This window comes from Henckelia pumila, chromosome 2 (assembly GCF_033568475.1).
Source record: "Henckelia pumila isolate YLH828 chromosome 2, ASM3356847v2, whole genome shotgun sequence".
NCBI classification, from domain to species: Eukaryota; Viridiplantae; Streptophyta; class Magnoliopsida; order Lamiales; family Gesneriaceae; genus Henckelia; species Henckelia pumila.
In genome coordinates this window covers 189197186-189215873 of record NC_133121.1, presented here as the reverse complement: position 1 = coordinate 189215873, position 18688 = coordinate 189197186, and the positions used below count along the sequence as shown (strand labels likewise).

Sequence of the window (18688 nt, the reverse complement as noted above, 5' to 3'; positions counted from 1 at the left end):
TATGATTCTTTTAAAAATTTGGTAAATAATCATACGTTTCTCGAAATAATTCAAATTTGAAAAAAAAAATACAATTGTAGGTTTCATGAGATATTTGGGTAGGATATGAATATATAGTCCTCCGATGGGTATGAAAATAGAGATGAAAATTGTCTACCCGACGAGGATAGATGAAAATGAGAGTGGTTATAATAAATGAGGATGGACACGGAGACATAGAATCATATTTGAACTCAATCCATTGTCATCCCTACACATGTCATTTCCTCATTGAAGCAGCATTGGAACTTGGACACTATTTGAATTCCTATTGAGTGGAGGATAATATCGACAATAAAAATAAGATTCTTCAAGTAATCATAACTAGTGTCTGTCTCTACAAAATTGATCACATCGGAGTATTTTTTTAGACAAAATATATTTATAATTTTCATATTTTTTGTTTTTAAAATTGTAGTGATCTGTCTCGAATCATCTACTAAACAATTTTTAATAGAATGAAATTAACTTAATTAAAACAAAATCACGTAAACAAGAGAGAAAGCATAAACATTATACTACCAAATCAAAACAAAGTACTAAATACCTAATAGAACATGGACCACGATTGTCACTCCTAACAGTGCTGCTCTTGCCATCTCAATGACCACTCTCATCAAGTCCATCCAACCAATGGCATGTCCCGTGGAATGGAGTGTCCAAGGCAAAAACCGAGAACGCGAGCGATGAAAACGTTGAATACGAAAATATGAGTATACAAGTGTTATGAGTGCATGAATATTAGTGTAACGGGTACCAAGCATTAGGATCAAGAACTCTCCTCAGTCAGACGGAGTCATGGTATGTAGAGGTTTCAAAACGGGCTAACGGGGCGGGCCGGGACCGGCCCATAATCCATCGCATCCCACCATTAGGCAAGACAGCCCACTTTTTAGGCGGGTTGGGAAAACACCAACTCAACCCTCTTATTTTAGATGGCGGGGCGAACCAACCCAGTGCACCTGCGTGTAATTTGACGGGTTTTGACGGACCAATCCGTAACCCACCACAACCCACCATTAAGCGAGGCGGGGTAGGCGAACCCACCTTTTATGCGAGTTAAAAAATTTTCAGCCCAACTCATCTATTTTGTATGGTAAAATTAATGAACCAACCCGACGAGCCTAACCCATGTTGACACCTCTAATGGTATGTAGAACTTTGTGATGTCGCACCAAGAGATGGCTCCAACACAATAAAAATCTGTGGATAATGGTGACTTGACCCGTACTAACAGGTCCAACCACCTACTCAAAAGAAAAAATGCTTATTATTGATTTATTTCACTCTACAATAATAGATTTTAAATTTTCATTCAATGGGATTATTTTAAATCTATCCATCAAATTATTTTATTTAAACTAAATAAACCTAATTTTTTAAAAATATTTATAATAATAAATAAATAACTCTCCATAATTTTTTTTTAAATTTTTTTATGACTTGTGAACCCGCAACAACTGCATTGTATACTAAGTACATCTCCGGACTAACGCAATAACCTGAAAATCACGCTAGACAAAAAAACCACATTGGGATAGCTAACGACAGACTCACCCAAAAATATAATTGTTGAAAAAATCGAACTCATGATCATCTATCAAACACAAGTTTTTACTTAAAAATACGTGATTGGTCAATTGTACGTGTAGGGGATAACAAGAAAGCCAGGGTGGGGTTTCCTCCCAATTATCCTCACCTCGTTAAAGTCTCCATCCCAAAGTTGGTTTTTGTTGTTAGCCATATTCCACGTGGTACTCAATCCATCGTCATGTTTTATTTTAATTTTAAAATATTTGGAATTTAAAAGGTTACGTGTTCAACATATTTAATTGCGAATCTCTAGCGTATGTACATGATTAAAGGTTTTTATTACTTCAAGCATAACATATAGTACATGTTCAGACCTGTAGTATGAATTTTGAGGTAAGTGCTTCGGACCCAAAATTTTTCCAAAAAATTACTAGCATAGTATATAAATTAATTAAGGGGTAATTGCATACATTACTCATGTGAAATACCGAGATTGCTAAAAACCCTTTGTGAAAAATAATGATCTACTAGCTTCTTGTGTTTTTTTAATTTTGAGCACGTATCTCTCTGCGTTTTCAAAATTTGAGCACATAACCCCTTGTCCGTAAGTATTTTCAAGGGTATTTGTACACAAAATTTGAAAACATAAGGGGTTTATAGTCATGGGGATTTTTAGCAATCTCATTATTTCACGTGGGTAGTATATGCAATTATCCCAATTAATTAATGACCTTATCCTATGAATAATAATTAATAAGCAGTAGCCTATGATGAAGACTTGAAATCTCATTGTCTATTTATCTTTTCATCTCTCGTAAGCATTCAGCAAGAATCGATAATCAATCTGAAATATCTATATAACAAGTTCACGCTAAAGACCAAATCCTCCACTATTCTACGATGATGAAGCTCGATATCACTCGATCTCTGTTTATCGATTCGTTTCAGGACATTTTCCGATACTTGACTGCATAATTTTTATGATCCATCAGAAGTTGCATTTACCGAAAGAGGGTTTTCCAAGTTGAAGGTGTGCGAAACTCATTTCCGATCAATTATGTTATATGAAATATAAATGACTTGACTATGTATCAATCAAGAAAAGAAGAGTTTGAGAACACTTATTATGCAAAATTAATCAATATTTTCGCTTCCAAAACTGAGAGACGGTCAATATTCAAGTGACTATGTACTGGTTCAAAACATGAATTTCACATTTTGTTTGGATGATTAAATTAATCAATATTTTCGCTTCCAAAACTGAGAGACGGTCAATATTCAAGTGACTATGTACTGGTTCAAAACATGAATTTCACATTTTGTTTGAATGATCTTGGCTTTATTAGTAATTTTTTGTGACATATTTTTATCTATCTTTCATTTGTGGAATTCAAGTGATTTATACTATCATATTTTTCGATGAAAAAAAAATATGAATATTAAGTTTTAAGGGCATCAATTTTTTTATGCTCGTCTCAGGCCTAAAAAACTCAGGTTCGCACTGACGTAGTATGGATGGCAATTTCCATATTTCGCCAAATGCGGGACCTACCTCATAAAAAAAACTTGGATCTAGACCCGTCCATCTCGTCCCACCTCAAAATCCGCGAGTTCAACTCGAGTTGGACCCGCGAACCCCTAGCATTTAATTTAAAAATACTTAAATAAATTATAATTTATAATATATATAAATACATAATATATATATATTTGAATCAAATACATAATATATTATATTAAATATATATAATACATGTATAAGTCCATATTTATATATTGTGCGTATATATACAGTATAAATAATATATTTAATATATATAATATATAAAACAAGTATTATACAATTACAATATGTATATTTAATTTAATATATTATATATGCATGTATACAGTATACATATGTTAATTATATATGTATAATTCACATATAAATATATATACGATCGAGGTGGGTCCACTCAAATCCGAGACCCACCCTGAATCCACGTTCGAACTTGTTGCTGGATCCGTCCTGCCCCACCTTGGACTCTATTTGATCAAGTTTAAACCCGTCTAGGACGGGTCGAATTTAACATAGGGATGAGTTTAAACCCGTACATTGTTATCCCTAATTAGAAGTGTTATGTTTGTTTATGATAAATATATGTTCTCTCTCGCACGCAATTTATGTATATATATATATATATATATATAGATATTTTCTAATGCCCACCAATATATCTCAACCCATACCCACCGCATGACATGGCATGCCACATATATTTTATTTGTTTTTAATATATTAAATAAATACTTATACACAATCTTCCCATCTTTCCTCACAACCGTGGTCTGCTTTATTTTATTTCCTTGCCCCATACTCACCGCCCCGATCTCTCTTTCTTCCCCAAATCGCACAGTCCGATCAAGTGCTCCGTCGCCGTACAAGAACTCTTTCCTCGCCCAAAATCGCCCAGCCCCGATACTTCTACAAAATTCTTTGTTCGTCGGTTTCTACGTATTTAATTGGTCCCGCGAAAATCACCACAAGATCTCTATCTTCTAGTACAAGTACAGACATGATCTCTTCCAAAGCTTGAAGACCAAAATCACCACTGCTTCATCCATTCTGAGCGGGTGCTAACTGGTATGCTTCATCGATGAAAATAATACCACTCATGGCTTCTTCTATTTGTACAAGTATCGACAAAATGCATTGTAATTACTCTGGAAATTAAACATATAGACAAAAACTTGAACTTTAAACATAGTGGAGCAAATTGGGCTATCAGTGCTTTTCAGGAAAGTCATAATCATCCACTATCAACTCCTTCAAAGGTACATTTGCTACGGTCACATCGCAGTGTTTCGGCAGCAAAGAAAGCATTGACTCAACAATTTTCGGAAGCGAATGTGCCAACTTGTCAGTAAATTAGGTTATTGGAGATAGAGTATGGAGGGTCTGAGCATGTTGGTTGTACAGAAACAGATCTTAGAAACTTTGAGAGAGATATGAAAAATGAACAAAAAGGTATCGATGCAGAAACGCTAATCGAGTTTTTTGAATCCAAAAAAGAGAAGAATTCTGAATTTTTCTTTACGTACGAGACTGATTCAGAAAACAGATTGACGAGGTGTTTTTGGGCGGATGCTGTATCAAGGAGGGCATACAGTGCATTTGGTGATGTAATCGTGTTTGATACGACGTATAACACCAACAAATATGGGATGATTTTTGCACCACTTGTAGGAGTTAATAATCATCATCAGACAATTGTTTTTGGTTGTGGCTTTCTAAATGATGAGAAAACCGAGTCTTTTGTTTGGCTGTTTAACAAGTTCGTAGAAGCCATGCCTACAGGTGCACCAAAAGCTATAATTACTGACCAGGATCCTGCTATGACGAAAGCCATTGCACAAGTTTTCCCACAAACAATGCATCGATATTGTTTGTGGCATATACTGAACAAGTTCTCTGAGAAATTAGACCCTACGACTTTTCGTGATCACTATCAAAGCATCAAGAATGTGATTGAAAATTCAACAACACCAGATGAATTTGAGAGTTATTGGGAAGAGGCTATAAAATGTGCTAACTTAGAGCAAAATGATTGGCTAAATCTGATGTATGGTTTGAGACAAAAGTGGGTGCCAGCATATCTTAATCATGTTTTTGCAGCTGGAATGTCAAGTAGTCAAAGATCTGAGAGCTCTCATTCATTTTTCAAGAGGTATGTGTCAAAGAAGAACTCGTTGGTGGATTTCATAATCCATTTCAATAGAGCACTCAAACATCAAAGGCACAACGAGTTAGTTTCTGACCATGTTGATATAAATGAGCGTCCGAATATCAAAGGAAATTTGCCTATGAAACATCATATGGTTAAGGTGTATACAAAAAAGAAATGGATTGAGTTTGAAAGTGAAATCAGTGAGACTCATGGCTATTGCGTGCAACAAGTTTCAAAAGTAGATGAGAAAGTGATCTACGATGTGATGCATTATCAAAGCTCTTCTTCCTCTAAACCGAAGGTGCTCACATTTGACAAAGAAAAGAACTACATATCATGTAGTTGTAAGAAATTTGATTTCGATGGCATTCCATGCAGGCACATGTTAGCTTATTTTCGTTTTAAGCAAGTGTTTCTATTGCCTGATAAATATATACTCAACCGATGGACACAACAAGCAATGGCTGGATCACCATATGCAATGAATGAAGAAAATATCAGTAATGATCCGGAGAAGCTTTTGATCTCACGACACTCGAGGTTATCCTTCAAGATTTCATTAATAGTTGATGAGGCATCTTTGACTGATGAGGGAACAAAGCTGATGGAGGAGCAATTGGATTCTCTGTACTACAAAATTAAAGAAATGAACAGTAGTAAAAACCTTAGAACTGAACGCAGAGGAAGAAAACTATTGCTGGGGCCCCGGATATTTTGGATCCTTTAGAAGTAAAAACAAAAGGATGTGGAAAGAGATTGAAATCTGCGAAGGAGAAGTCAATCTCAAGAGTCAGGAGATGTAATGGGTGTGGGCTTCGAGGTGTGTCCCACGATAAACGCAATTGTCCGAATTTGCGTGACAGGTAAGCCTATATTTTGTTTCTTTTAGACCAATCAACGTCATTAATTTTTGCATTAATTTTTTGCATTAATTTTAAATATGTTTTCTCCCATGTGACGTTAAATGGATATTTCTCATGTAGTACGTATCTGGCCGGTCATCCATCGTCTCAATTTTTACAAATGCGATGTTTCTAGCCACTGTATACGTGGAACACCTTGTTATTGACTTTTCCACTTAAATGATGAATGACTTAATCCTATGTGTTTGTGGAATGTGACCATTTTGTGTGAAAAGTATCGTTAGCCTCGTTTATATTTCATTTCAAATGTTCTTTGAATATGTATTACAGTACATGCTCTCATTCCTACTTTGTATACACACTTCCCTTTCTTTCAAAATTCTTTCATTAATTTTGCCGTATTGTTTAACAGTTCAACCATAGATAATCAATACAACACTGATGAGAGCACAGATGAAGACAATATGGATTTATAAGGTCTGTTTTTTCTTTTTCATTCTTGTTTAACGGTTCTTAATTCCAGAATTTGTGAATTTGAAGGTCTTGAAGTCGAAGGTAATTGTGAGTTAGATCTTGTTAATTTGCTTTAATCATGCTTTTGAGAAAGGATATTAATGTTTGGTTGAAATTTATGTATTGTTTTTACGTTCCTTCTCCTGTCCTATATATTCATCAGCTTTGATTGTGAGTAGTTATGTTGATGTATTAATTACTGCATGCTGATTGGTCATGTTGCAGTTGAAGAATGTGTTCGAGAAAGAAGAGAAGAAGAAGAGAAACTGATAAAGGAGAAGAACCAGAGAGAAGAAATATATTTTTTGTATTTTTGTCAAAGTCTTGAGGGATAGCGCAGCTCTTCTTGAAGAGAAACTAATAAAGTCATGTCAATTTTGAATGAGTTTTAAATTTTGATAAACCATTCCCGATCTTTCTTTTCATTATGCACTAGTAAATTTGTTGGCTAATTGCATCAATATAAAATATCAAAAACATTTATATTATCTAAGGTGTCGTGCTAGTTCTAAAGGATATCAAAAACATTTATAATCGGAACTAATACGTAATTAAATTATCACCCAAATAGACATTTAACAATCGAGATTCTACCTTAAACATTAATGCCCAGCATTTGATCTCACTTTTGATAAAGTTGAAGATTCATGAAAATATAATGAAAATCAGTCATAGAAGTCAACAAAACACCATTACAAATCAGTCTTATAACCCAAGCAAAACTCCAGTACAATATCTAAGAAACTCTCCAATAACCCAAGAAAAACAGAATGAAAATCATCCATGATCCAGCAACAACTTAAAATTTCGATTCTCCTTTTCGGTTTCTTTCTTATAAACTTCGAGCACAGCCAGCTTCCACTTCAAATCGGGAATTATGGTCATTGACCCCGGACATATTGGAGGATCTTCCCCCGCAAAATAATTACGACCACCACTCTGTCATAGCAAGCAAAATATCCAAATGAACAAATTATAACAAACGTACAAAAACCAACGCAATAAAAACCATGAAAAATCGATGAACTAAAAAACTAAACATCACCTTCCAATTCCCGCAGCCATGAAACCTTCGCCCTGGGTTATCATGTGTCTAAGAAACCCTCAATGCCGCCCTTTTCCCGCATTTACAGAACACAACTCCTCCTTTAGAAGAAACCGAAGACATCGTACTAATCTGCCGAGATTTTTTGAGACAATCAGAATTGATTAAAACAAATGAATATTAAGTTCACGGTACCTTTAAAATTATTAAACAACCATTAAAATCAGGGGCTTCAATACACCAAGTCATTCCAGAATTTTGAACAATGAAATAGATAATTTCTTTGCATCCCGTTTCAAACATGACTATAACCGATTTTTTTCAGGCAAAAGTAAATGATTTAGGGTGACAAAATGTATATTTATATAGTACTAATCATAAAATGAGTATGATCAGTTTACTTGTGGGGAGTTCGTGGTGTTGAGGCATTATACAAACTTTCATTAAGTAAAAAAAAAAACCTATGACAGGGTTGGTTTTATCCAACAAGCAACTTTTAAAATTAACTCAAATTAATCAATACTAACAAATGGAATTCGGAGATCATGTATTCACGTGGGTCCATGGGTCAACATTCAGCTTTCTAATTTACAGCCCAAACAATTGGAACCCTAAACTAAGTCTACACAAATTAAGCTACCATTGCGACGGCTTTCACACAAACACAACAAAATTAATTTTTTCCGAGGAAAATAAATGCTAGAATGTATCAATCTTGTGGTCTGAGCACATTAAAATAGATGTTCTTTTCTAACATGTGATGTCGGAGTCAACCCATTGGAAGCCAAGTATAAGCAAGAGTCTCATCTCGACCACTGAGTAAGAGCGAGGCTAATGCATGGCAACAAGCTGAATTTAGATTTATCCACATGCTTCTCATAAGGAATTTATGGCTAAAATATTATTTTCATGATTAACAATAATTAAGCCACATAAATTAATCAGAATATGTAACAAAATCCTTTACTCAAAAGTAATAAAATTTTAGACTAGAATTAAAGAGAGGTGTAATGGCACTTATCTTTGAATTTTGGGCTATGCATACGGTTTATGAACCCAACCTTTTCGGTAATTTTTGATACCGATGAATTTGGGCCCTTGAGTAGCTTGGTAGATAAATAACGCAGAATATTTACTTTGGAGTGATTTCATCCAACGGTTGGCGAGAATAAAATTCCAGATCTGAATTAAGGGTACTGCTCTTGCAATGACCTTTTGGAGTACTCGACGGTTGGCAAGACTCGACAGTAGGGGCATGAGAACAACGGCGGGAGCTTTGGCAAGGGTGAGTGAGAGGAGAGTCGAACAGAGAAATTCCCAGTGGACAGCGATGGTCGCGAGTCTTATTTTCGTAGAAACCGACGAACAAAGGATTCTGTAGAAGTATCGGGGCTGGGCGATTTTGGGCGAGGAAAGAGTCTTGTACGGCGACGGAGCCCTAAATCGGACTGCGATTTGGGGAAGAAAGAGATATGTCATGCTGTGAGTATGGGGCGAGGAAAGAGAAGAAAGCAGACCACGGTTGTGGGGAAAGATGGGAAGATTGTGTATAAGTATTTATTTAATATATTAAAAACAAATAAAATATATGTGGCATGCCATGTCATGCGGTGGGTATGGGTTGGGTATATATATATATATATATATATATATATATATATATATATTTTTTTTTTTTTTATGGTGCCCAACAATTATGTCCAACTCCGTAAGTCAACTCACCAATTGTGCTGGTCAACTCAACTATTGTACATGGTGGGCACGGAGTTGGGCATAGTTGTTGGGCATCATAAAAGAACTCATATATATATATATATATACATATTAAATAAATATATTTTTTATGAGATAGTTTTACAAATCCACATCTATAATACGAGTCGACCTGATCTTTATTTGTTTTGAGTATGATAATTATTCTTGCTAGGAGCGATCGAACCATGATGGTTGAGTTGTTGTACGGTTTAAAATATTTGAGTTGCATCATTAACACTAGCTATAGCTTATGGTAACGCGGCAAGTACTCGGTCCTACAATTGGTATCAAAGTCAATGTCATGAGTTTGATTCTCATTAATTGCAATGTGTGCAATTATTATGAGGGAGATTGTTGGGGCGCAATAATTGTCCCTGCTAGATAAAGCGATCGAACCATGAAACTTGGGCTGCTGTGCGGTTAAAAGATTTGAGTTGCACCATTACCACCAGCTATAGATTTTGGTAAAGCGGTAAGTGCTCGGTCCTACAATTTGAAGTAAAAGTCAAACTTTTGGCATAAAAATGAAATTTTTTCCTTGTTCGGGTCGGATAAGAGATTAGCATCACAAAACTAATATGTGCTACGGTAATAATAATTTTTGTGTACTAAAAAATTTTGATTCTAAATAAATTGTTTTTTGTAAATTTTGAGACATTATATTAAAATTTATAAATTTAAACATGTTTTTATAATTTTTTTTTGTTAAGCTTTTAACACATACAAATATCAAGTTGTGAGATTAATATTTTTAATGCATTAACACATCTAAAAAATTGTGTTTTGATGATTACAAAACTCGGTCCATTGTAACTAATATTTTAAAGTGAGAAAATGCAGGTTTTAGGATTTTTTTTTCCAAGTTGCGTCGGAAGCACCGAAGCCTAGTTCGGAAAGTCCGAACATCACCATATTGAAGTCCTACCGAAGAAAGTTCGAATGCAGCGAAGAATGCAAGTTTGGAAGGTCCGAATTCAGTTCGGAAGGTCCGAAGTTTGTCTAGCCGATTATGTTCGGAGGCAACGAAGAGCAAAAGTTCAGAAGTTCCGATCCCAGATCATAATTTCCGAACTACCTCAAACAGGAATAGAGATCTCGGAAATTTAAAACTGAAATTTCAAGGAAAAATGATGATCAGAAGATCCGAATACATGATCGGACGGTCCGGTCTTTGAAGTTCATTGATTGATATATTCGCGGAACAGAAGATATGAAGATGGTGATCGAAATTTCCAAAGTGGATCGGTGGGTCCAAACCATCAAACAGTTGCAAAATTTTGAATTTTGAATCTAAGCGGAATGTACAGATCAGAAGGTCCGATCCTTAAGAAAAAAAATCTGAAATTTGGTTGCACAAGATCAGAAGATCCGAACTTGGTTCGGAAGGTCGAACAAGTTCATTTTTCACCACTATAAATAGGTCATTTCGGAGTCCTTTGAAGACATACCATATTCTTTCAAAGCAGTCTTCTCTTGTGTCTTTCAATACATTATTGTATAAGAAATCTTAGTATAGATTAGTGTTGTAATTGTGATCGTTATATCTTTTGAAAGTTTTGGTGCTTTTTTGTGGCTATCCTTGGAGCCCTTAAGGACATGTAGACGCGAGGAACGTGTTGTCTTAAAGGCTAGCTTGGAGTCATCAAGACCAAAAAAAGTTCTAGTGGTATCTAGGTTAATCGATCTTAATCGAGAAGGGGAGACGTAGACATTTCATCGTCGAAATTCCATAACAATTTTTTTCTTTTTTACTGATTTATTTATTTACTTTCTTTTTAATTCCTTTACTTTTTGCTATTTATTTGATTGCGCAACAAGTCTTCCGCTTGCGTTTTAAAAAAAAATTAAAAATTCACTTTAAAATCACTAAAGGGGCCATATAAACTAATTCATCTCCCATATTATGTTCTAAAAATTGGCATAAGAGCCTCCTTTGATTTTATTTTTGCAAAATATTTTTTACTATGACTAATCTAATGAGTGAATATGATAAAGAACAAACAATAAATCATCCTCCTCTTTTCAACGGTACTAATTACGAATATTGGAAGAATAGAATGACACTATATATCTAGTCCGTTGATTATGAATTTGTAAAGTGACTGTCAAAGGTCCCTACATCCCCTTGAAAAGGTTGGATGAAAAGGAAGTTTCGAAAAAAATGGACGACTTTTCAAAAGAGGATCGGACATGCGTTTAATTTCTCAAAAAGCTAAAGATATGAATATTTTTCATTGTTCTTTAGATATTATTGAGTACAACTGGATCTGGATGTCTCCTCGGCAAATAAAATTTGAGACAAATTAGAGATTTGCCACGAAAGAACCAACCAAGTGAAAGAGACCAATATTGATATCCTTCAGCTCAAATACGAGACCTTCAAGATGGATCCTAAAGAAGATGTTGATACAATGTTCCGAGACTCACACAAATCATCAATGAGCTTGCTCAACTTGTGAAACCTATCCAACCAAACATGTGTGGAGGATAGAACTCCGAGCACTGCTTATTGATGGGATGCTAAAATAACGGTGATCATTGACTCCAACAAAGGTGATGATGTCTATTGCGACCTTGATGAGCTTCATGGGCCTAAAAATCCATGAGCTTGAATTATCCACACATAGGGAGAACAAGAAAGATGGTGAAAAGATCAAAGCAAGGGGATAACTTCAAAAATCCAAATTGAAGCAAGTGATGATGAAGATATGTCATTATTTACTATAAAGTTAAAAAAAAATCACACGGAGCACCAAATACAAGAAATAAAAAAAAGTGGAAAAAGAGGTAACATGCTACAACTTTCAACAAACTAGTCACTATGAAAATTAATGCCCTCTTAGAAAGAAGGAATAAAAAGGCAATAAAAAGGCACTCCTAACTGTGTGGAGTGATAGTGACGATGATGAAGATTAAGAAAATATTTGTATTATGGCCAAAGAATATGACACCGAATCCGAAGATGACGATGAGGTACTTTTTTATGATGAAATTCTATGTTCTTATAGTAAGATATTTGACATAGCTAAATCACTTAGAAATGAGAATAAACAACTGTAAATTAAATTAGAGATTAAGTCGCATGAAAACATAAGATTAAAAGCAACATGAAACCTAGAAAAGGCATTTTATAATTTCAATGTTAGCAGTGAAAAATTGGATAATCTGGCATGGATGCTACTCTGTAGATTTGATAAAGGAGGAATATGATATGAATGTAAATTTGCAAGCTTCCCAAGTCTAATAGCTAAAACTAAAATTAGATCACCACCTACATGCACTTACTGTTGTAAGTATTAGACCTAAGTTTAGATCGCTTAGACATCAATATAATAAAAAGAGTTATTTGAAATGGATCCCCAAATTTTCTCCTTTAACTAGCAACGAAGGACCCAAAGAACAAAGGGGTACCAAATTTCAACTTGAATATCAATCTTGTAGGAACAAAGGAGAAAAAATTCATCGAGCATTTGATATCTTAATAGTGGATGTTCTTGATACATGACGAGCAACAAGGAGCTTCTGTAGTGAATAAAACCAAAGGAAAAAGGAACTGTCACATTTTGAGATAACAACAAAAGAGTGATTGAAGGTTTTATACTGCTTGTGTATTTATTTAAATTAATTCTAAACATTCGTCTAGTTGTTTAAATTATTTTAATCGCTCTGCTATTATTTAAATATTCCATTTATTGCATTGACATCAAAATATTTAAAGTGTTGATTTTAATTCCTAAGATAGTGCCTAAAATTTTTTTTTTTTAATAATTATGATTTTAATTGCTTGGAATTAATTGCTTAAGTTTCCTTTAAAGTTCTAGTGCTCAAATATTTTAAGTTATATATTTCTGAAATTTTTGAGACAGTGGCTTCCGGTTCCGGCGCTTGGCGATGGTAGATTTCGGCGGTAAATTCCAAGATTTGTTATTTTAAAAGTTTAGTAGGGAGGAAGGAGGATATTATATGAGAGTTTGAAAGTTAGAAGTTTCCGGGTATCAGAAATTATTTTCTTATTATTGCAATATTGAGCTTATTCTTTAACTTTTTCAAAAGTTAGAATTTTCATAAACCCGGATTAGTAAAACCCAATTTAATATTTTTAATATGGGGTTTTTAAACTTAAGAATTTTATTAGTGTAAGTTAGTAGGTAAAAGTTGTACTATTAAAGTAATACTCACACATACTTTTAAATACTTACACCTATGTTTACACACACATGTACACACTACACACTCAATTTTTAAACACACATAAATCATTTTATTTGAAACCCTAGCCACCCAAAACCCCTCACTAGCCGCCCCACTCTCCTCATTCCCTCTCCCACCAATCGGCTGTCCCTTCCTCCAAGCTCCAGCAGCCACCGCCGCCTCCTGTCGCCACCACCGTTGCCAGAAGGTCACCTAGAGAGGTTATTCTAGGTGTTAGTCCAAGATTTCCAGCCCCTTTCCCCTCTTTCATTTCGATTTTGTGGGTAAAACCAGCTAAGGCAAGTATGAGCATTTTCTTGGGCATTCAAGCTAGCTACTATGTTCTTGCACCTAATCTTTTCTTTAATTTCAAAATGCACATGAATTTCATCATGCTAGGGTTCGGTTTTTGCTGGATTTTTCAGTATGTGGTTGGTAAATTTCGAATTTATGCTTTAGCTTGGGTTCTAAGTTGTTGTATGGTAAATTTCGAATTTATGCTTCCGCATGAGGTATTTTGAATGTTTGGTGTATTTTCGAATTTTCCAGAAGTTGTGTGCCCTAAATTTCGAAAGTTTGCAAGTGTAAGGGCTGTAATTGAAATGAGTTTGAAGCATTTTATTGATTTGCATTGGGCTTGAATGATTATTCATGAATTTGAGGCATTTTGGTGCATGATCATGTGAGTTTTTAAAATGTGGAGTTGGAGTGTGGTTGAGGGCTGCTTATGTGTTTGTGGAAAGTTCTAAGACATGTCTATAGGTGTGTTTGGTGGTTTGGAAGGAGTTAGAGGCAAGGGAAAAGGGCTTGGGATGGTTTCCTCCAAGTAGAATGGGTGTAAGGTGTTGATCTCCTTGGGCAGGGCAGTCTGATTTCGGGGCAGGGGAGGATCTGAACGTGGTCTGGGAGTAATTAGGGCTGGTCCTAGGTCTAGGTTATGATGTTGTGGTCGCGTTGGTATAAAATGGGCTCGTTTCGGTTAAGATTTCAATGAGTTATGGGTCTTTGAAGTTAAGGTGTCGGTGCAGAATTTTAGGAGTAAAAGTGGGCTGTCCGGAATTGAGTTTTGATAGGATTTTTTGAGTGGTCAAATGAAGTTACAAACTGGTCCTATGTCTTTTTGGTAGTGTATGGAGAGTGTCAGTTTGAGCGAGGTTGAATTCGGTTAAGGTAAGAATGAGATATGGGCTTTTGGGTGCGATTGCTCGGGTTATGACTTGGTTGTGAGCAATAGAGTATGGGTCTTAGCACCTAGCGGCAGCCACTCTCCCACCATATGTCCACAATTTTGTGTTGATTCTCATTTCCTAAAGTTGCATACTTATATTTTTGGGTCTCACCTTTGAGCCGATAAAATGTTTATAAAGGAAGTCGCATTTAACCATGCATGCTAAGTATTCTGAACCGAGTCAAAGAAGGAAAAGGAAAACATATATATATTTTTTAAAACTAAGTGATTTGATTGTGACAAGACAAGGTATTGATGGGTGGGGGATGCCTCACCCACTTACCATAGACGGGTAGATCGAGATCGGGGACATCCCGGGATCCCTACCAAAAATAGACGGGTATTGTGAGATCGGAAGAAATCTCGGGATCCCTACCAAATGACAGATAAAGGGGTAAGTCGCGTCGGGAGGAATCTCGGTGTCTTGCCGGCATAGTGCACTGCAGCCATTGATCGATCAAAACAGAGGGTCACAATTCAAGGATCTAAGTTTACAGTTTACAGTTTACAGTTTCAGTTTCAGTATCAGTTTGTCTCGTCTTATTGCATTCAGTTTTCAGTCAAGCATGAGTTTCAGTTAAGTTAAAAAAGTTCAGGAGTTTCAAAGCGTGAGTTGGCGTGTGTTCATCATTCACATGTTGTCTCATTTTCTTGTAGCATGCACATTCTTACAGCTTATGTTTTAAGTATATTATGTATTGTATTTTGAGTATTACTGCAGTTATTTTAAACCTTTTTTATTACACTGCTTATACCTGCCGGGTCATTAGACTCACTATGCTTGTTTGTTTGCCAGGTGAGGAGGACTACGTAGGGACCGAGAGGCAGGGTCCTTGAGGGAAGGTCTCCGGCGGAGCGAGGCCCTATGACCGATGCTATTTCATGTTTTCCGCATTAGTGATGATGTAATAATGCATTTTTTTTTAAAAAACTAAGTACTTATGGTGATAGCCAGGATATGTTTTCCCTGTGCTTGGAGTTTATGGTTTAAAGTTTGTTATTGTTAGTATTGCAACCGTGTGGGGTTGCCTTTATTTTTCTTTATGGATGACTGTCGTAGTATGCAACCTTCTTTTCTCCTGCGTCTTCTTCTTTTCTTTTATGCTCGTATGGTTGCTTGAGACAGGGTGGCTTGTCTACTTACAAACAAGTCATGGCAAAATATTTTTAAAAATCCCTATTTTCTTTTATTATTTAATTAAGTATAGAGGATAGGGTCGTTTCAGTTGGTATCAGATCACGATCTTAGTTTGGGCTGAGCCTACTGCCGGTTGCCGAAACTCAAGGGATCTCGCCTCAAGGTCTGTAAGTTTTAATGAATTTTATATGGTAGTCTTAATTGATTTATTGCTTTAAATGTTTTGATGTCATCTTTTTAAGAATATTTTCAAAATAGATGTTTAAATACTTTAAATGTGTAATTTCAGTGTTTAATTTTGTTTAAAAATTTCTGTTAGTAGTTTTAAAGTGTACCATTCAAATGTTTATTTTTTTTAGCATGCGACTTCAATTTAAACGGAGGTGGTGTACCAATATTCCTTACAGTTTTGGACAGTACAGGAGAATTGTTTGAGTTATTAGGCAGTGTTAACAATTCTTGATGAGATTGTAGGAGTTGGTTGAAAACATTAAACTTGCGCATTAGAAAATATTAATTGATGTGTCCTTGTAGTAATTTATTCTCTTATGGATGGAATTTAGTCGGATAAACTAAGTGTATAGTTTTCTTAGAAATTTATAGATGTATGTTTTTTCAGTTAAGTTGTGAATCGAACTGGTGTGAAGACTTGAGGTATATACTTTGTTTATATTATTATGGATAGTTTGAGTTTTTCTTTTGTTATTTGGGCAACTATGATTTTGGGAAATAGTGAGTCGGTTACTATGAGTTTTTCAATTATGAGAACTAATATTTCGATCATTATTTCCTTATTCTTCATTTGTGCTTGTATCCATTGTAACATCTACTTTCGAATGTCCGAAATTTCTTTGCACTTCCTTTGAGAATTTATGGATTCGTATGACATTAATCAGCGTTGGATTCTGCCACTTTGGCATTGGTTGAACTTCTTAGTAAAATCTTGTTAAGGTTTCACACTTTTTGAAATTTTATTCGGTACTAGAGCTACATGTTGATGTGAGTAAGATTCAATGTCTTTCTTTTTGGTAATCTACTCACATTGTGTGACTGACATCTGATTTTAATTTGAGACCGTTGTTCTTCCTGATTATTGACTTGTGTGGACTTCTTTCAACTGAAGTCATACTGATTGCTCTTAATTGTGCTTTGATTGTTTGAACATCATTTCATTACCCACAGATGAATGATTACGAGATCTGGATCTTGTTGGCCCATGTTCATTATTTATGGAGCCTCCATTATTATTCATTAACCCCTAGAATTGAACTATGAGTGAGTTGTTTTCACTTATCTAGATTTTTATTTTCAGCTCGTTTGTTTGTAATGCTTGCATTATTTCATCTCACATTAAGCAGCATTACTTGTATGTATGTTTTTTTTCATGATCCATCATGATGAGGATTTGGGTGGATCATAATTTCAATTATTATTTCAAATTCTTGTGTAGAGAATTGGCTCGTAGCCGCCTAATAAGTGTTTAGGCCGTTTGAATTTAGTATTAATACTAAGATAAAATCCTAAGTTATTGTGGTGATCCGAGGGATGACGACTAACAATTATATCAAGTTCTAACGGGAAGACTACTAGTTGATGGGTTAATTGAATGAGTTGTTTCAAATTTTAAACGTGATCGTTAAGAGTAAATAGATGATTTTTGTGAGCTGAATGGGTGAACAGTACTTGCGAGATAGGAAATAGAGCTGTCCCTAGAATACTTTAGAGTACTTTATATTTGCATTCTAAGACTTTGTGATTGTCGACCGATAAGACTAATGCACCAACTATGTGAATAGAATGCTGAATAGAACATTCAGGTAGTTTTCTGGATAAGTTATGGATTTATTTATTGGTAAAATACTGAGGTACTGGAGGATCAATTAGAAAGCCTTTTCGACCAGGTTACAAACTCTTCAAGGTGCCTAATTGGGTACTAAGTTCTTGAAATATAAATTCAGGTTGTAGATATAATAATTTGGAAATTTTGGATTTTCGAACTTGCTGTCGAATTGAACTATGGATTTGAGAAATGTCTCCAGGCGATATGTAAGAATTGTTTGATACTTAGAGGCTATCTAATCCAATAAGTGGATAATAACTCGTGGTATAATTTGACTTGAGGTGTAAATATGGATCTCCTAGTCGTTGCGTCTGGGATAGAAAAGGTGGATTAATCCGTTGGAAGATTTTAACTAAGAATTAAACTTTCGGTAGAATCAAGAATGCCTAAGAGACGAAAGTATAAATTGGTGAATGGATAATTGGGATCTGTGTAGTTGCCTATTTGGATTCTTTATATTATTGGATAACATCTTGGAGCTGAGCAACAATGGATTATATAGTTATATTTTCTTATCAAGGATTAACTTAGATTTATTTAGAGAAATGGGTCAATCAATCCTAAGTTGAGGAGAGTCATTTGTTTCACTTAAAGGTTAGCTGAACTAGAGTTGTTTCTTAAGAGAATTTTAATCATCCATAGAGGCATTGTGAGATGTAGTAACTAATAAGGGATTGAGCATAGTCCAAGAGCATTAAACAAATCATTGCTAATAAGTGGCGTAGACCTTTAGAATTTCAAAATGGTTGTTAGGTTGTTTTTGAAGGTATCATTATTCGGTTGTACTATTGACTTGGGTATATAAGAAAATTAACTCGATTTGTCAGTCCTTA

General features: G+C 35.1%; 1 protein-coding gene and 1 long non-coding RNA gene across 2 annotated transcripts; one reads left to right on the top strand and one right to left on the bottom strand.

The window, feature by feature from the left end:
* Positions 1 to 4416: 4416 nt before the first annotated feature.
* On the top strand, positions 4417 to 7110 carry LOC140885120 (protein FAR1-RELATED SEQUENCE 5-like). Its single transcript, XM_073292051.1, has 3 exons — positions 4417 to 6145; positions 6558 to 6622; positions 6884 to 7110. The coding sequence occupies exon 1, from the start codon at positions 4564 to 4566 to the stop codon at positions 6007 to 6009; it is 1446 nt and encodes a 481-aa protein (XP_073148152.1). The 5' UTR covers positions 4417 to 4563; the 3' UTR covers positions 6010 to 6145; positions 6558 to 6622; positions 6884 to 7110.
* Positions 7111 to 7209: 99 nt separating this feature from the next.
* On the bottom strand, positions 7210 to 9233 carry LOC140882936 (uncharacterized). Its single transcript, XR_012150299.1, has 2 exons — positions 7704 to 9233; positions 7210 to 7597 (listed from the first exon to the last, which is right to left on the bottom strand). It is a non-coding gene; the product is annotated as an uncharacterized lncRNA (long non-coding RNA).
* Between the last annotated feature and the right edge of the window lie 9455 nt (positions 9234 to 18688).